Source organism: Hibiscus syriacus, unplaced genomic scaffold, assembly GCF_006381635.1.
Source record: "Hibiscus syriacus cultivar Baekdansim isolate YM2019G1 unplaced genomic scaffold, ASM638163v2 tig00110057_pilon, whole genome shotgun sequence".
Lineage (NCBI taxonomy): Eukaryota > Viridiplantae > Streptophyta > Magnoliopsida > Malvales > Malvaceae > Hibiscus > Hibiscus syriacus.
Window position 1 is genome coordinate 341,764 of NW_024062581.1, and position 19,576 is coordinate 361,339.

Sequence of the window (19,576 nt, forward strand, 5' to 3'; positions counted from 1 at the left end):
TTGGTAATTACTATTTTAGGACTTAAAGTTTTCGTTTATATCATTGTAGTCCTTTAATTTTCTATTTTTGATATTTCGATCCTTAAAAGTTTTTTTTCTATGTTGGTCTTTATAAATTTAAATACTTATTTTTATTTGTATTTAGGATTATAATATTCATTTATTTTCATTTCAGTCCTTTTGAATTTACTCCTTTAAGTTATTAATTCGAAATAAATTAATTAATGTTTAATAAACGGATCATATTTTAACTTTATATTCAACTCATAAATTTCATTATTTACGACAACATGTAAGTGACACGATACCAATTTTGGGCGCTATATGGGGTGCTAATCACTCTCCACGCGTAACCGACTCCCGAACCTGTTTTAATTAAATCTTTGGTAAACACATACCAACTTTTGTCTTAAAAAATGATTTTTCTTAAAATTGTTTTTTAAAGACATTTTTAGGTATTCGACTTACCTAACCTAAAGGTTGATGGCGACTCTTTCCAATTTAATCCAAATTAATTCAAAATCAACTATTTTCCAAAATTAAAGTCGTAACGCTTTTTTAAAATAATAAACGATTGTCCCGCCTAAAAATGGTTACGACAGCACGTAAAAGTGATATTAACATAAAAAAAATATGTTTAGTGGTAATTGAGATCTTCAAACTTTAAAAAAGAAATTATTGTAGTACCTGAACATTTTTTGCATCAAATGTGATCTTTAAACTTAGAAAAAAAATATTAATTTAACCCTTTGAACAACATAATGAGACGTTGATCGTCACAATGATTATATGACAATTTACAAACTTACATGACAATCTACAATATTGATATGACAGTTCACGATATTATTGTGACGTATTCAATGGACGATGATGTAGTAGTAGATTAACTTATTTGATTATTTCAAACAGTTTAAGGACTTATTTAATTTTATAAAGAAATAAAAATATAAAATATAAACAATTATTAAGATATTCGATAAATTAAATATAAAAATACTAAAAAATTAAATTATTAAAAAAATTAATTTAAAGTCTACATTGAGTGTAAAAAAAGTTCAAGGACCTTATTAATTTTTTTACAAAAGTTTGAGAGTTACATATACGATTAAATCAAAAAAAATATTCTTAGAATGATTTCAATGTGTGCAAGTGTACTTAAAAATCCAGACGTCATGTTTTTCTATTTTTGGGATTTCTAAAATAATTTTAATGAAAATACTGAAAACATCTTTTATATATTTTCATATTTTCATTTATTTTTATTTTTATTTTCTCAAAAATATTTTCTAATTTTATAATCAAACACGTTTTCTTCTGTATTTTTTATTTTCTAGGAAAATAAAAATGGAATAGTCTATATTTTTTTAAAGCCAAACAGATCCTTAGATTTGTCACAGTGACAATAAGATTTTAAATGTAAGATGTGAAAATACCCTAATCTAACAGTACAATAACATGCATCGCTCTCTGTTTATAAGTATGTAGATGCTTTATGTTTGTTATGATGCATGAAAAAAAAATATTTGATATTAGGATTTATCATGTTGACAAGTACTAAATATGAAGTGAGAAAATAATGGTTATTAACCACACAATTCGCGAAAACTAAAATGCCATGTTCAAAGTGTTTCTGGTGTCGAACTAGTCAGCAGTACTTGCTCTTGTTCTTGTTCCTGTTTGATAAAAGCAAGATTGCCTGGGTTTTCCTCTTCCAAAACAAGATTCCATGGAGTTTGAGGGGGGTACATGTTTAAAATGAAGTCAATTTCCTCTCCATTGATCTCCTTTTGATTCAGAAGTACCTGCAAAAACCAATGCATAACCAAAATTAAACTCTCATTTTTCCTGGGGTATTGTTGTTTCTTTTCAATTATCAAGTCTGAAACTTCTTTACTACTTGGTATGCCAGCTCGTTCGTTTCGATTGCAGTTAACATTGCAAATCGAATTACCTTCACTGCTTTGAACAAAGCCGCATGGTGACTCCTAAGAAGAGACACCGTCCTTCCATACATATCTCGCAGTAGTTCCTCACTCCTCTTTGCGATTTCATCATCCATATTGAAGTTGACAGGGGGTTCAATCAGGTCGTAGTCGTCGTAAAGAGATCCTTCAAAGTCTAGACGTGGGCCTACGAATTTAACTTTCTTCCTCCAAGGCGGTGGTTCTCCATGTATGACCATTGGATTCTCCAAGTTCCATCTGATAGAAGACATAAAAGACCTGATATTAACACCCTTTCCCTCGGTGAAAAATATACAAAGCATGCAGCAGTTTTTACGACGACTAACATGGTTATAATTTTCCGAGCTAGCCAAGATGCATCTGCAAGGTAGTTAAGTGATGCCCTTGAGGTGTCTCGCCCATAAATGGCCTCTTCTGCAGCTCTTCCCCCAAGGAAAACCTTCACGTAAACAATGACTTGCATTACGAATATTGACAAAATCCATAAGAGCTCATAGAGTAATTATAAGTGCTAACAAAAACCCTCACCTGAAGACGATGCAACAGCTGTGGTCGGCGTTCAAACATGTATGATTCATCATCAAGCCTATGAAACACAACTTGTGATAGTGTCTGCATAAATCACTCGACCCTCAGTCTATTGTCTACAATAAATGTCAATTATCATTTGAAGCATTGCCACAGATTTATGTCCCTGACACTGTAAACTGTCGAGCAATGGCGTGCTTTTGTTTTGTCCAACTTTAGGTGATATTATAAGTATGCACGATAGCCAAGCATCGAAATTAACTTCCTCAAAGAAGAAAACGGTAAAAAGAAAAGATGGAAACACAAGGAAATCACTAGCACCTGACCACGAGGAACAATTGAGATGCGATCACAACATTCAACTTCAGCATTTTCATATCGCCTAAGTAGATGAGAAGTCATAGCAACTCCAACTTCAGTGGTTGCTCTACGACACTGTCCCTGATGACCCAAATCAATACCAACAAGCTTCGGTCCCACAGTTAGTCGGTCCACTGCATCATCCATATCCGACTGAAGAATAGATTCATGTCTTTTCCTGACAGCTACAAGAGCAGCCTCTTGGACTAGTTGAGCCAATTTTGCTCCAGTCCATCCTATTAGGATAATACATTATTTTCGCTATTAAAATAGAAACCAACTATTCAAGACAACCTTGTTTCCATCTGTTTTATCCAGGAATACATAACTTCAGTTATCAAATTTGAAATCAAGAAAAATCCTCAAGTTGAATGCATACCAGGCAAATTATTTGCATAAGAAGACAAATCGACAGACTCTGAGATCTTCACTTTGCTTGCATGAATTTTCAAAATTTGCAATCTCCCCTTAGCGTTTGGAGGACGAATTCTTATCTACATAAAAACCACCACAGGCAAAAGATGAACAAGTAGTGATATTCACAAAGCAATTCAGAAAATAAAAACAACAGAGATAGTCTCCCAGAAGACACTTCATGTATAATGGATCCAACCAACAGAGTGCATAGCATAGATGCAAAAGAGAGTATGCAAATATGAGGCAGGATATCACCCTGAGAAAAATACATGCTTGAGTAACAAATAAAATGTCACATTTCGTCAAGGCCTTTAAAGTAAATACCAGAACAACTTATCATATTCCTTGAATAAATTTTCTATTGATAAATGTGTTAACTTTACATCTGCTATTCAAGTGATGGAAGTTAACCTTGCGATCAAAACGACCTGGTCTGAGAAGAGCAGGATCTAACAAGTCTCGACGATTTGTAGCAGCTAAAAATATAACACCTTTCCCGGTATCAAATCCATCAAGCTCTATTAGTAGCTGATTCAAAGTAGTTTCCCGCTCCTGAGTGGCTGCATTATACAGCTGGTCTGTTGTTTCCTTGAAAATCCCTTGACGCCTGCCGGACAGAAAGAAAGAAAAAGTAACTCAAAATAATGCATATATGATCATAAAGACAGCTAAGTTTTTCTCCTGTCCACTAAACGTATCTAGGTCATCTTCCTACACAAAATTGCTATGGAAGTTTTAAAAGACACGAGTGTGGCTTATTTTCAGTTTATAAAATACCAGTAAAATCTAACTTACCATATTTCCATTACTTGATTTAAATCGTATCAAAATATTAGTGGCTTAGTTACAAATCAGAATCTGCAAAGTTTATATTTCATTTGCCTTCAAAGTTATCAAATTGTCAGCAAATGGTGTGGTACCAAAAAGTTCTTTCCCCATAAAAAAAAAAAAAAAGAAAAGAGTCGCAGCAAGATTACCATACCTAGTTGCTAAAGCATCAATTTCATCAATGAATATAACTGATGGTTTATTTACCTGCAAAAGATATAATGAATTTATAAACAAATGACATAAAGAACATAGCACCACCAAGTATTTGTAAATAAAAGGAATCAGCACTTATAACCAAAAAAATCAATAATGCAGAGAAAATACAGTGAGCTGATTTATAGGTGCCCCAAAAGTCTACAAAGTTTTCTCCGTTTTCTAATTATTAGTGGATGCCAGACAATTTTCTTCAAGGTTAATTGTCAAAATAAGGAATCTAGATTGCAAGGATGGCACCAGGATTAACAGTTACAATTTGCATTAGCAATCATATATAAAACACATATAATTATCACCTTGGCTCTCTTAAACAGATCCCTGATACGAGCAGAACCAACACCCACTAAAACTTCCACAAATTCTGGGCCTGCCATTTGGTAGAATGGAACCCCTGCTTCACCAGCTATAGCCTTGGCAACTAAGGTCTGGAAAAGTGCAAAATATATGAGATAGCTAAAGGAAATTCCATATAGAATTTTGCAAAACTCTTAATAGGAAACCAACCTTGCCACATCCTGGGGGTCCTTCCAGAAGAACCCCATGAGGAGGCTTTATTCCTATCTTATCAAATAGTTCTGGATTCTTCAAATATCTCACCAACTAATAGAAATACAATAAGAGATGATAAGACACCATAATCACAGAAGATTCTCATACAAATATGTGTGCGTGAATATATATATACATATGTACATATACAAAACATAGATAGTGAGAAATTGAGAAGGAAAAGGAAACACACTTCACAGAACTCAAACAAGGAACCACTCAAACAAAGAACCATTCTTCTCTTCCATCTATTTTTCAAATAGAAAAATGGATACCTCTTGAAGTTCCTCAACTGCTTCATCTATGCCTGCCACATCACTAAACTTAACTCCAGTTGAACCCTGAAAGAATAAATCTTCAAAGTAGCCTTAGAAATGCAACACTAAACTCTGGTAAGATAAAGATGAACACATAATATTTCAAGGCTCACATCAACACGAGCTTCTGCTTTAGATCGAGAAAAATCAATGCCTTGCCATAGATCCTGTCATTTTGTACGCAATATTATTTCTGAATTCTTTGAATAGACAACCAGATTCAACAATAAAAATTTGCACAGATGAACAGTGTTTACCCATTTCCTGAAGTTCTTAGGTCTTCTTGAAAGCGTGAAACGGACAAGAAGAACCATGGTTAAAAGGACAATTGTGATTGGTTTTAGCATCTCAATACTAGCAGATACACCACCAAAAGTGTAATATTCATACAACTTGGAGAAAATCCCCCCATCACTGAACATATCAACTAGATTATCCCAAATCCTCTCTAATATACCGAATATGATACCTAGAAAAAGTTTAACAAATGGTTTCGCTATGGGCCATGCAACATATACAGTTGTTACAAATACAAAACTGGTTACGGAAAATACAGCAGCTGCTAGAAACCCTCCAACAAGAACTGCTGCAGTGGCCATTACAGCAGTCACCATTCCAAGCTCTACCATCACTCTGCTGGATATGGAAGATGCCACTGGATTAGGATACTCGGGTACTTTACCAACCCAAGACTGCATCACAGTAAAGGAGATCAATAAGGAACCAAAAGATATAGAGTACCCAACACCCACCAAACAAGCTTCAATGCCAATGACATGTGCACTGATATGTATCCTGCAGTGTTTTTTTTCCCAGGTCGCCAAGGAAAAATAGCATTGATATCTAACCAAAGATATCACTAACAGAATTCCACATGCAATTTTTACATAATATTCAAGTAATCAAAGCAACTCTTTCAACAAGAACTATGATCTTGCTAATTCTATGTAAACTTCACCGTTTTCAGTTGAATTCAATTCTTATACAATGCGTTTGACCATAGCATAGCTATCAAAAAAACCAATGCAAATATATGTCAAAACACAAGTACATAGTGAACTAATACATGGCTTTCAAAATATAGCAACTGTACGGTCACCTTTTAGTTAATCTGTCACCTTTTAGTTAATATTCAAATACTCATAACCAGCGTTCATATATAACTAGAGAATCAAAGAGCAGCTAAATGGTTTGTCACCGTCATTGGCCTCTCAATTTCATATCGTTGTCCGGTGTACTCTCTTAAAAGATCTTGAGCTTCACTCTCGTCTAATCTCATTGCCCTACAAAGATAAAACAAACAACATAAATATATATATCAGAGAACGGCAAAGAAATACAAGTTGAGAAAATTCCATGTCATATTAATATTCACCATTTAGTCCTTTGCAAGCTCTTGTCACCAGGAATATCATGCAAATCCACAACAAAGTCTCGATACCTACCGATGTATGAAACACCAGAAACGTCCTTGGAAGTCAACAATTTAACCTTGTTACTCTTCATAGCTTTCCTAAAACCTCCCAAGCTCATTTTGGGCAGTTCCTCCAAATTCTTCTCGAATTCATCTTCCTCTGATAACTTAGCCCCAAAAATCCGCTCGGGCACATAAAGCTTCCCTTTATACTCCCTCAAAATATCATTCAAATACACGTTGTCATTTTCACTACTCGCTTCACTCTGTCTTTCATCCTCACTGGTTTCATTTTTCAATGTTGCTTTTGTTTTCAATATCTTCTTCATAGTTTCAATCAAACCCAGACTTTTACCTTTTCTTAAACCCTCTTTTTCTCTCGAGGTGTAAATCTTGTTACCAACGAGGTACCTGGGTTCTACCTGGCTAGGGTTTTCCTTCAAAACCCTAGTCACAAAGTCATCCCCGTTGGACTTGCTAGTGTCACCACCAGGCCGTGATGATTGCAATTCACATAGAACCGTGAATGACCAGTGAGGAAAGGAAGTTCTTGACGGGAATTTCCGGGTCAAATAAAAGTGCTTTATTTTCTTGGGGAGAGAATTGACAGGGGTGGAGTATAGTTTTGGAAAATTAACCCCAGCTGAGATTACAGAATCAATGGAGGCCATTTTTTTAAGCAAAATAGGAAAGCATTAGCGTTTATAGAAAGGGCGTTATTGCAGTAAAGCAATATTCAGCGTGAACTTTTCACTCACCAAATTCGCAGAACTGGGTTTATCCAACTTGGGTTTTTGATAAATCGAAACGAGGAAGAAGAAATGGGAGTTTGAACGGTTGTTTTCCATGTTTTAGCTTATCTGGATCGATGATCTGAAATAGCAAAGCATATTTGGGTCAGGCCTGTCCGGTTTTATTAAACGCAGATTTGGATCTAGATCAGATATTGTAAAGTTCATTATTGGGAAACTATGATGGGCATGAGTCGGGATTAATTGAGTTTTGTCAATCTGATCTAATCTAAAAAATATATACGGCTGAAATTTGACTCGATTTGAGTTTTAGGGTAATTTCATCTCATTAGGTCCAACTCGAAATAAATATATTTATAAAAAATATTACTTTTATTTAATAAAATTAGAGATTTAATTTAAAAATAATAATACGTAGAGATATTATTACAATTATCTCTAAATATATAATGTAAATTATATTATTTTTCGAGTGGGGTAATTTTCACTCTAAACCCAACTTAATTATCTAAAAAAATTTAACCCCATAAGTTTTGGTTTTGTCATTCATCAGATTCAGATCTTAGACTCGTCCCTAGAGATGACTCTCCTAACCTAATTTATTTCATTTGCAAATTCCAAAATTTAAATTTTTAATTTTATATAAAGGATCTAATGTTTTATCTCATTAGACTAGATGATTATTTGTTTGTAAAATATATATTATAAACTACCATACATGTCTTTTATATTTTATATTTTTTATTAATTTAAATGAGAGGTATAACATGAGGACTTCCTAGAAAGATCATTCATCCTAATATTACTCTCGTCCAAACACGATTAACTACGGAATTCTGATGGAATCCGATGCATTAATGTCAGAATGATTGCACCCTTTTCCATCTAAATTGGAGTAATCTACTTTTACATATAAGGATATAAAATGACAATTCTTTTTAATTTTTCTTCCTACCAAATACGCTAAAATTTGTTTTATATTTATCAGTGGGATTGATTTAAATGGTAAATAGCTTAATATTATTTAAGAAATGTCTTAGGTTTGACTCTTTTTGTATGCAGAAAATCTTCGTTGAAATACTTACACACTAAAATTATATGTATAACCCGGGTCGGTCTAAAATAATCAAGGTAAAACTTTGGAAATACAACCAAATTTTTTTTGTTTTAATTCATTTTTTCTTTCCCTCCTTCGACCTTCAACGAAACCAATTAAAGTCTAAGAATCTTGCTACCAGTAGAACTTCAAGATATATATCTAACTTGACAGCGAGTAAAGTTTATACATACTTAATTTAGATATAATAAAAATTTATTTTAAACGTTTAATTAAATAATTATTTTTATTTTTAAGGCATATTAATTATCAATTTTTTTATTTTGGGCTGACATTTTGTTGATGAAAATTATTAATAAACTAGCAATTAATATCTTAAAATGATGTGAAAAGCACACATGATGTTGCACGTTGATGTGGCGCCCAATTAATAATTAACTCTATGTGTTTTCTCATATTTTCAAGTTTTTCACATCAACAAGATTATAATGCCTCGAAGCTCGAGTTAATAACTTGGGTCAACCCAAGATCCATAGTTAGAGTCCAAGGGACCTATTAAAATAATTTAGACCAAGTTTAATTGGAATTGAGCTAAGTTGGGCTCAAAAGAATTAATGAAATGTGATGAATACTTTATGAAGTAGGAAGTTCAGGGATCCAAAATAGAATTTTTCCTTGAGGTTTCGAAAGCTGAAAACCCCTCCTAATATAATCAGATTTCACGTAAACTACCTTGGGTATCCATAGTTTTAATTGGGTCATTAGAAATGTATCATAGCATGAAAGTTGAGATTAAAGCTTGGTGAACATATTCATGGCAGATTTTAAGTTTTCAACAAGCATGTTTAAAGCCTTATTTATGACCCTACATGATTACATAAGATATTAATAACAAATAGGGACCCCATAGTTGTAATGTGGGTGAGTTTAAGAGTAATTTTCGAGCCTAAGGCCTTTTCGAGCAGGGGTATCAGTACTGTCAAAACAATATCGATATTGTTCTTTAGAAAGAGTAAAAATAAAGTCTAAGTTTGAAAGGGAGTATCGATCGGTTTCAAAAACCATAGCATTGTATCAAGACCGATTTAACATAATATTAGTTTGATATAGGAACTCAAGGGAATATCAATACTCTGGCTATCAATACTCCACATAGGAGTATCCTGTTTAGTATCAATACCCTAACCTTGAAGTATTGATACTAGATGGTGAGTATCAATACTATCCCCTTTCTTAGCAATTGAAAATAGAGTAAAATATCGACACCTAAAGCAAAGTACCAATACTAAAGAGTCAGTACTAATATTGAAAGGCCAGTATCGATACCAACATGTATTTTGAGATAAGGATTTTTTTGGGATTTGTATTAGGGAAATGAGGTTCCCGATAACTCTATAATTACTCTAAAATAAGACTACAAGTAGAAACAATAATAATATTTAATTACACATATAAACATGATCAATTAGGATGACATAAAACTATCATTGCTTGATGCTTGAGAAACAATTCGGACACTCGAGTTCCTTTAGAAGTATTAAGGGTGTCGAAGTATAGATTCAGTTCGGATATCCTTAGGTAGTGTGCAAGGCATTTAAAACTGACTAGCTAGGGCGCAAGGTCCGACACTCGCAAGGGGTGGGCTAGTCGAGGGTATTGTATCCGAGGCAGAGATTTTGGGCCTCATCATCGATAGACTAGAGATGTGCGTGAGCTCCGAGATGCAGAAGTCCTTCAGTCGCACCATGATGTCTTCCATAGAGTAGAGAGTGAGCATACGACTATACTCACTATGTTATTTTATCAGTTGTTTGAGCATGTTAATGAACCCCTTTTAGTATAATTTAGTTGTTTAGTGTGGCGCTAGGCTAGTTAGTTTAACGTTTGGAATTGGTTTCCTTACGCAATTAGGTGAGGAGCAGTAGAAGAGCATTTTGACCAGCAATGATCCAGACAAGATACAGAGCAAAGTATGTCTCAAGTTCTTTATAGGGCATGCATATTTGTTATCTTTATTTTGTATAATCGAGTTGTAACTTATTTTAAATTCATGGTCTGTATGTTTTGAATCAAATTGGTGGGAGCTCCCGATTGTAAACTGATTTATATAAATGTTAGTGTTTATTTTATCATAAATATTTTACAAATGTACGTTTTTCAAATGAGCGTGTTAAAGAAAAAAATTTGGGTTAACCACTCCGATGATTCCATTTGACACTCTTATTGGTCGATTGTGTGTCCTATTGGTGTAAAGTGTTACAAAGACGGCGTCACGTGTCATTATTTTATTGGTAAAAAATAATTCATTAAAAATGCAACATCACGTGTAAAGTCAAACTCCTATTAATCTCATGATGGAGCTTACAAGCATAATAATCGTTTTATAACTTTTCGATAACGTTAGTGACAATTTAGTTACTTTTGAAACTTTAGTAAGAAAAAGAGAAACTTACTCATACTTTAACAAATCATTTATGTAATTTACCTTAAAATTATTTTTAATGAGAGAAGTGTGGTCTTAGTGGTACTTAGTGGTTCATCTCTTATGGTATGACAGAGAGTCGCATTTAATAGTTTTGTAAACATAAAAAGGAGGATAAATCGACTGAGAAAATGAAAAATAGTTGTCTTAGAGTGAGAGAGAGTCAAGATCCATTCTTCAATCTTGCATGGTAATTTATACATAAACTATTAATTTTGATGTCAAATATAAGTAAGATGATTATCTTTTGGTTGACATAGTAAATATAATTGACTATTAAATAATAAATATAATTCTGATAAATCACATGAATTTATCAATAATTATGTCAAAAAATCGTAACCGATCAAAGAATATAATAATCTAGAAACGTTTAAAAACGTGGAAAATTTCGAGAGATGAAGGATAGACTACATGTACGTAGCTTACAGAGAAGACACGACATATTTCATTTATAATCATTCGTTCTTTGCAACAATGAAATAAGATTTAGAATGACCAACACATTTGATTTTGAATTCATCCCGCAATTATGGTGTATTGAAATGGTCATAATGCATGAATTCAACGATAAGATATGTTTTATTACAGAACATTTGTAACGATGCCAATTTTAAATGCTAACTTAATAATTTGGACAAGATTTCAGTGTTGAAAAATGTATTTTTACATAGTTAATTGAATTATTAAAGAGAATAAAAAATTTTGAGTTTAAATAATTATGAGATGAATCTGTCACGTTTAACGAGTATAGTTAAGTACCACTAATGAGTATCGTTGAGCATCAATAATTATGTTTCGAGTATCCGATCTATTGATCGACTAATCTGAATCGAGTACTCAGAGCAGAAGCAACTCTCTCAACCCAATTTACTCTATTCGAAATTGTCAGGATTTAAACCCATGAACTTACTTAAAGATCTAATGTCTCGTCCCACTACCCACTGGACTAAATGATTGTTGGTGTATATATCTATAAATTATTTGAGTATTATTTTCGTAATTATATTTAAAATAAATATTGTTTTCATAAATGAACCTAACTTACTGCATCTATTAACCAAACTTAAAATCACATTGTAACCAACACTTGTAATAACAATCATTAACAAGGAACATTGACTTTCACAAGCTGCTTCATCATTGCAGGTAGAAAGGTTAAGTTTGATATTAAAAATGATTAAAAACTAATAATGGAGGCATGGATGTCAACTGAACGAAGGGTACAAAACCAAACTGTATGAAACCGTACAACAATAGATGCTCCTTCACGACGTTCATATCCACGCTTTTGTGTATTAAAATAATGGAAAGCGAAGACTTTGAAATTTTTTGTTCGAGAGCAGCAAAGAAGACGATCAGACTTTATAAAATATTAATAGCAAAACAAGAAAGCCAAACGGAGTACAAAGCTTGGCTAAACAAAAGCGCATCACAAAACGGTAATTCGTGCACCAAAATCCCACCTTTATCTCATAATCTCTTGTTTTTTTCTCGTTGTGATCAAGTTTAGTTTGATGTTTTAGCTTATATTGCATGTGGGTGTTTTTCTCTCTGTAAAGTTAGATGGGTTGACCCTCAAGCATCATTCTGGATCTTTATTTCTTTTGGGTATTTAGATTTTGGGCAAATGATTTGGTTCTATGGCTGTTTCTTTACAACTTCTGCGCATAAATATCCCATACATTTTTACTTGCTGGGTTGTCAAAATTCAGATTGGAACTTGGATTGGCAGAGCTCGTTGGACTGCATTATTTGCAAGAAATTCATCACCTGTTGGAGTAACATGCGTGCTTTCAGGAATTGTTTTTCCTTGAAGAAACCCAAACCTGGGTTTGAAGAGCCTCCCATTCTTGCTGCTGAAACACATTGTAAGTTACTACACTGGAGGCGTACATGCTATGCTTCCAATGTTTATTTTGACATCATTTTGCTATTTTTGGTAGCGTACAAGGATGGATACATAATTTTATACTAGGGAGGCGAGTTTATAAAATGTTAGGGTTCGAAAACAGATTATCAATACAAAGAAAAAATCTAAATTATACCAGAATTTGATGTTTTCAGGGGACTAAATCCCCTGGCCAGCCCCCCTCGGTCCATCCCTGGTGGCATAACCTCTTCACGCAAGAGCTTAAAAGAACATATTCCTGCAAATTTACTTTATGCAATCTGTACCTAGTACTTGCCTAAGTGTAGAGAATTTCTTATAATTTAACAGTTACTGTGAATGAAGTAGAAGCTCTACATGATCTGTTCAAGAAGTTAAGTAGCTCGGATGATGGTCTGATTCACAAGGTATACCCATTCCATTTTGGTTCAGATATGTGATCTGTTCAAGAAGTTGTAATTCTTTAGATGTTTTCTGAACAGGAAGAATTTCAGCTTGCATTTTTCAATAACAGCAATAAGCAGAATTTCTTTCTAGATAGAGTGAGCGTTGTTCCATTCAAATCTGTTCTGCTATACCATCTTATACTTGTTAATTAACAGAAATTTCTTCAAGGTGAATTGATTTTGTTGCAGTTATTTGATTTGTTCGACATTAAACGTAATGGCGTTATCGAGTTCGGAGAGTTTGTTCGCTCTTTAAGCGTCTTCCACCCCAGAGCTCCAGAAGCTGATAAAATTGCATGTATGTAATGTATTATGTAAGATCAAATGTCATCTGTATCTTCCTTTAATCCTTGCTTGGTTTTCGCTTTCATGTTAATAAGTAAATATATTTTCTTCCAGACTTGTTTAGATTGTATGACTTACAACAAACTGGCTTCATTGAGCGTGATGATGTAAGTACTTGTAACTTTGAACTTACAGTTATTGTTTGCTTAAGAATAATTAGATGATAACGTCAATGGCATGCTATTCGCTTGGCTTGACCTAACCGGAAGTTGAAAGAGATGGTATCGGCTCTGCTTAGTGAATCAGATCTGTCACTTTCCATTGATGCGGTGGAATCGATAGTGGATAAGGTGTCGAACATTGCAACTCTTTTATTTATTGCACATCTCAGTTTCCTTTCTCGATATTGATATTACTCGTATTGGTCCAGACAATGACGGAAGCAGATTTAAAAGGCGATGGGAAGATCGATGAAGAAGAATGGAAGGAGTTCGTGACGAAAAATCCATCTATCTTAAAGAACATGACTCTTCCATATTTGAAGTAGGTTACTAATGTTCTTGAGCTAAACATGTCATTTGAATTACTGATTTTGTATTTGGATATTATTTTTTAGGGAATTGACTATTGCATTTCCCAGTTTCATACTGAACACTGATGTAACGGATCTGGAGTAACCGATGAAGACGGTGTGCTTGCTCGAGTTTTCTATTCAACATGCTAGAAATTGGAGGAGAATGAAACAAGAAAAAAACTACTAGTTTGGAGAACTAGATTGTGTTTATTGTTACATTCAAAGAGTCCTCTGAAAGAATCAAAAGAGAGTAGTATAATCCTTAGTTTTGTCTGCAACTTATACATACCCCTGTTTTGTCATGCATTTAGAACCTGTACATCTCTGCAATTTCTTTTGTCCTCGTTTCTTTTTGAGGCTGATCTACTGATTTCTGGTTGTATTTTACATTTAGACTGTGAAATGTTATGTTTTCCATGTTCATGGGATAGCACATTTCTGCATGGCATTTACTGCATCAGTTGGATGGAACTGATCCCACCAAATATGGTTGGAACTTGGAGCGACATTTCCGGCGACATACACATGATTCGACCATCATCTTCCCGTATACTGCAGCGAGCATTCACTGTAGCACTAAATCCTTAATGCCACCACTAGAGTTACAGGTCCTGCAAGTACCAGGGTCTTAAAATAAGATGCAAATATTACATATATTAAGATGATCTTACCGTAAAAATGATGGTTCCGAATCATATCCATGGACCCTTGAAACACACCATAGACCAGGGATTGAGCATGCATTTAGGGGAACTTGGTGACTACAAGCTTAGTTTGCATACATATATAATAGATGGCAGCATGCAGATAAGTTAACCAAAACAAATAGAAAATGAGAGAAGACTGATAGTCACATTCATTTCTTCCCTTTGTGTTTGTTCCCAGGATCGAATCTCCCCGGCTTCAATCTTGCTCCAATTTGTTTTCTACCTAATCAAATGATGAAACATATCTTTATCTGATTGGAGAGTTAATTTTTTTTAACTAAGTTAAAATTAAGAGCAAATTGATAGAATATATAGGTAATAAGAACCAAATGTACGATTATACCAAATTTTTTAACTATCGCATCCTTAATACATTCACATTCATCAAAATATAACCAGACCGGATTGGGACTCGATAAAGCCCAATGAACAAGCGTATGAGCTACCCGATTAGCATTGCGATTGACGTAAAACACTTAGAGATCTTTGTTCTCATTCAGCATCATACGGCTTCGTTGAGAATCAATCCAATGGTTGAAACGTCTTCTTTATGATTGACAAGCCTGCTCACGATTGTAATCGCATCCCCTTTAATAGTGGCATTTGTCCATCCATTCTCTACGGCAAATTTGATCCCTTGTGTGAACGCATCTGCCTCTGCTGATTCTGCTGTGAAAGTTTGCTCTATTGGTTTGCACATTCCACCTAAAACCAAGCCATTATGGTCTCTGACCACGATCCCAATAGCTGATACTTTTTCCATTTGCTTACACGTCCCATCCACATTATTTTTTATCGTATTTGTGATGGGTCTTTCCCAAGTATGTCTTTTTTGCTGCCTATTGGGAGGGGGAATAGGTCTTCCATCGAAGTTTGCCATGGTTAATTAAGCACATAGGCTCCAAGCTGATATGACAACATCAAAACTGTCTTGCATTTCATTATCATGGACCCATTTGTTTCTCCTATTCCACACATTCCATAGCAAAGTAATCAGTTTGGAGAAACCCTCTATGTCAAGCCTGGTGATCACCCATTCGAACCATTCTTTGCAGGAGCTTCCTTGCCAGTTTAAGATGCCTCGTCAAGTCCAGAGATTTGCAAAAACTGAATTAGTTTTGTTACAATCCTTAAGCGCATGCAGCAAACTTCCAATCTCTTCGGAGCACATAGGACAGATTCCTTCATCAAGTTGTGCTTGTTTCAACTTATCTCCTATAAGAAGTGCATCATGACATATTCTCCAAGCGAAAATCTTAATTTTCGGTAAAGTGGGGAGCTTGCTTAACCTTTTCCAAATTTCCCCTTGTTCAATCGAAGTGTCTTTCCTCGGTAGCAGCCAGTTATATCCTGATTTAGCCGAATAACATCCCAAGCTATGGTGGCTCCATATCATTTTATCTTCGTAAATTGGGGCGATGAGAGTTGAAAGGACTTTCATAGCATCATCCGGCATCAGAATTTGGTTGACCATGTTTGAATCCCATTTAGTAGTGTTTGGGATCATGAAGTAAGCGCATTTGAAGGGGGAATTAATGTTATCTCTATAATTACTTGTCCAGGAGATTGGGGACGAATCTCCCCAATTGTCAAGAAACATTCTCGATTGGCCTTTCATACTAATTCTCCGTAAGAATCCTTCTTTCAGCGCCTCTTTAGCTTTAAAATACTTGTCCACGCATAGGAATCTCTATCCTCGATTCTTGCATTGAAGAAATCCGAATTAGGAAAGTATTTTGCTTTACAAACTTGGAAGACCAGAGAATTCTGATCCTGAAGGAGTCTCCAAATTTGATTTCCAAGAAGGGTCAAATTGAATGGATTAAGATCTTTGAATCCCATTCCTTCCAGCCTTTTGGATCTGCAGACTTTATCCCAAGCTACCATTGACCATCCCCTTTTCTCATGTCTTCCCGACCACTAGAAGGATCTGATCTGTCTTATGATATCATCAATGATACCATTGGAAGGAGATAGCAAGACACAACATAAGTGGGAAGGGCTTGAGCAACTGATTTTAGGAAAATTTCTCTTCCTCCAAAAGAAAGCAATTTTTTTTATAATTTACCCATATAAATTTTGGATAAATTACATTTTTAGTACTCTAATTATTATTTTTATTATGTTTTGATAATTTAACTCTTTTTTTAAATTATAAGTAACGCTCTATTTTAGTTTCATTTTAGTCGACCATTGTTAAAAAATATAAAAAATTGATAACATGATATTTTTAAAAAAATTTAATGATGAAGATGGATTATCTTACGGTGACATGTCACCATTGGCATGGGTCGGGTTTGGGTAAGGTTTCGGCCAACCCGACCCGACCTGAAAATTTTACATCCTTCACCCGACCCGAAAAATATATACCTTTCATCCGATCCGAACCCGACTTTACCCAACCCGAAATAATAAAAGATTTATTTGTATTCAATAAAAACAGTGATTTAATTGAAAAAATAATATATATAAGGGTATTATTGTAATTATTCCTAAATATATAAGTAAAATTATATTTTTTCGGGTCGGGTATTTTTCACCCTAAACCTGAATCCGACCCGAACCTGATTTTTTTTTAAAAAGCCAACCCAATTAGAACCCATCGGGCTCGAGTCCCACGCCTATCCCTAAACATCAACGATAATTTTTTAAATGATAGGTGTAGACACCCGTTTTTGTCCGGGTCTTTTTTATTTTTTTTATTTATATTATTAATATTATTATTTTCTTATTTACATATTACATTTTTTTGTGTAGCCCAATCTGGAACCTAAGATCATTACATGACCATTACCATACTAACCCCCTCAAGCCCAACTACAACACCCAACAATCCAGCACTAAGCCCAAACTAGGGGACCAGGATCCAAACCCAGTTCAGCAACCCGAGATCCGGTTGACTCGAACTGGACCAGTGCAAATTAGGGTTTTAAAACCCTAAATGCCATCAGTCGAAGCCAACCACCACTGCCTTTAACGTTTCAGCGAGCGCGTACGCGTCACCGCCCTACTTTCGAGCCGCGTGAGCCACCGTCGTTGATCCTCGAGCCGCCATCGAAGGTTTCCCGCTCAATGGTATCACCTACAGTGACCGAAAGCCACCCTTCAATTCATCAACAGTGGAAATCAGAGGGAAAAAATAATAAGCAAGCAAATGATATCCCGAGGCAATCTAGCCTCTGTCATTAAGCTATCTCATCGGTGGCAGTAGAATCATCACAAGTCTATCAAACAAAAAGTTATTAATCACATGTAAAGGGAGATAAAAGAGAAAGATGATAGAGAGACAAGATAGTCGGTGAGAGTGAAGAAAAACCAGAAAGATTGAAACCATTCGAATAAAAACAAAGAAAACAAAAGAAGAACGAGAGAAGAAATCTGAGAAAAAATACGAGATTCGAACCACAACCAAAAGAAAAAAAAACGAAGAAAATAGAGAGAAAGGGGAGAGAAAACTTACTAAGTGTCAAGTTCGTTGGAGGGAAGTCGGGGTGGTCGTCAGAGGCTTCGTTTTTTGAAAGGTAATCCCTATATCTACAAGGCTAAGGTGATTTTTAGGTTAAAAGGGTTCGAGTTTTGGTTTGAGGATAAGGAGAGGTTTCATTTGGGGTCTGTTGTTTTTCTCCGGCCTTCAACCCCACCATATGCACCGTCGTGTGCCTCTCCGGCCGCCATGGCCTTTCTTCTCCCGAGGGGAGGGTTGAGAGAGTCACAGACACTCTCTCTCTTTGTTTATATGTGAAGGAAGAGAAATGAGGAATATGAGAGATTGAAAGCCATTTGAGAGGGTTAAATACTGGGATCAAAACGACGCATTTTGACCCCCTTTTCTGTGTTTTACAAAAATGGGTAAACCAGGCTATGGGGCTTCGAATTTTACAATCTTTGTTTTTAGTCCTCAGTTGTAATTTGTTTTTTTTAGATTTTATTCCCTTCATTTGTGAAAGTTGTATTTTAGTCACTTGACTATCATTATATATATTTTGTAAATGATAGACATTGTTCTTGTTGTTTATGAAACTTCCATTTTGGTTATCGTTTTACTTTTGGTTTAATTATTATTCAGCCTTCATGTTTTTGTTTTAATGCAATTTAGTCATGTATATTATTTACGGGTTATTTATATTTCTGGTGCCTATATTATTTAATATTTGCGATTTGTGCTATGGTTTATTTGTAATTACTGTTTTAGTCCTTTTAGTTTCTGTTAATACCAGTTTAGTCTCTTAACTTTCTTTTTTTGTTATTTTAGTCCTGTAACTTTCTATTTTTCTATTTTGACCCTTAAGTTTCTATTTTTACTTTTTATCCCTTTTAGTTTCTATTTGTTCCATTTTAGTCCTTTAAGTTTTGGTTTTTGCTATTTTAGCCCTTTAAGTTGCTATTTTTCTCATTTTGGTCCTTGTAATTTTAAATATTTACTTTTTGACCATTATATTTTGGGTTGTAATATTTGTTTGTATTTATTTCAATCCGTATGTATATATTTTTATGTTATGTATTCATTTGTATCATATGTAATTAAATATGCTTATCTTCATTTATTGTAAATGTTTTTATTTCGCATGTTTCCAATCATCATTGTTTTAATATTAGAAAAATGAGAAATTTAATTGTGAGGGAAATCTACGAAGACTTCTCCCAACTAAAGGGAAGATGTCTTTCCGAGGATTTTCCACACAAATGTTGTTTTATATTTGATATTTTTATTCGTTCCACGTTTATTTATTCGATTATTTTTCACTTTTATTTTTTTATATTATGGTATTTTATCTTTGCAAAA

At 34.3% G+C, this 19,576-nt stretch overlaps 3 protein-coding genes across 3 annotated transcripts; 1 reads left to right on the top strand and 2 right to left on the bottom strand.

Annotated features, from left to right (window-relative positions):
• Nucleotides 1-1,603: 1,603 nt before the first annotated feature.
• Nucleotides 1,604-7,397, bottom strand: LOC120214301 (probable inactive ATP-dependent zinc metalloprotease FTSHI 1, chloroplastic). The gene is made up of 15 exons (XM_039212228.1): nucleotides 6,561-7,397; nucleotides 6,384-6,468; nucleotides 5,443-5,877; nucleotides 5,299-5,352; nucleotides 5,144-5,209; nucleotides 4,824-4,919; nucleotides 4,616-4,744; nucleotides 4,255-4,307; nucleotides 3,684-3,879; nucleotides 3,235-3,349; nucleotides 2,817-3,091; nucleotides 2,496-2,579; nucleotides 2,294-2,406; nucleotides 1,955-2,204; nucleotides 1,604-1,805 (listed from the first exon to the last, which is right to left on the bottom strand). Exons 1-15 carry the CDS (start codon nucleotides 7,268-7,270, stop codon nucleotides 1,623-1,625), a joined length of 2,844 nt encoding a protein of 947 aa, XP_039068159.1. The 5' UTR covers nucleotides 7,271-7,397; the 3' UTR covers nucleotides 1,604-1,622.
• A 5,279-nt stretch (nucleotides 7,398-12,676) lies between these two features.
• On the top strand, nucleotides 12,677-14,288 carry LOC120214288 (calcineurin B-like protein 8). The gene is made up of 8 exons (XM_039212223.1): nucleotides 12,677-12,761; nucleotides 13,112-13,188; nucleotides 13,264-13,323; nucleotides 13,417-13,525; nucleotides 13,627-13,679; nucleotides 13,782-13,862; nucleotides 13,943-14,055; nucleotides 14,129-14,288. Exons 1-8 carry the CDS (start codon nucleotides 12,677-12,679, stop codon nucleotides 14,187-14,189), a joined length of 639 nt encoding a protein of 212 aa, XP_039068154.1. The 3' UTR covers nucleotides 14,190-14,288.
• Nucleotides 14,289-15,295: 1,007 nt separating this feature from the next.
• LOC120214249 lies at nucleotides 15,296-15,673 on the bottom strand. Its single transcript, XM_039212196.1, has one exon. It carries the CDS (start codon nucleotides 15,671-15,673, stop codon nucleotides 15,296-15,298), a length of 378 nt encoding a protein of 125 aa, XP_039068127.1.
• Between the last annotated feature and the right edge of the window lie 3,903 nt (nucleotides 15,674-19,576).

Bases quoted from the DNA above. Each gene is read 5' to 3' on its own strand.
- LOC120214301 (XM_039212228.1), bottom strand. From the start codon at position 7,270: ATGGCCTCCATTGATTCTGTAATCTCAGCTGGGGTTAATTTTCCAAAA. The intron at 5,353-5,442 runs GTAAACACTGTT...ACAAAATGACAG, and splicing joins CTAAGAACTTCAGGAAATGG to GATCTATGGCAAGGCATTGA. The intron at 4,308-4,615 runs GTGATAATTATA...TATCTTTTGCAG, and splicing joins ATCTGTTTAAGAGAGCCAAG to GTAAATAAACCATCAGTTAT.
- LOC120214249 (XM_039212196.1), bottom strand. From the start codon at position 15,673: ATGGCAAACTTCGATGGAAGACCTATTCCCCCTCCCAATAGGCAGCAA.
- LOC120214288 (XM_039212223.1), top strand. From the start codon at position 12,677: ATGCGTGCTTTCAGGAATTGTTTTTCCTTGAAGAAACCCAAACCTGGG. The intron at 12,762-13,111 runs GTAAGTTACTAC...ATAATTTAACAG, and splicing joins TCTTGCTGCTGAAACACATT to TTACTGTGAATGAAGTAGAA. The intron at 13,324-13,416 runs GTGAGCGTTGTT...ATTTTGTTGCAG, and splicing joins AGAATTTCTTTCTAGATAGA to TTATTTGATTTGTTCGACAT.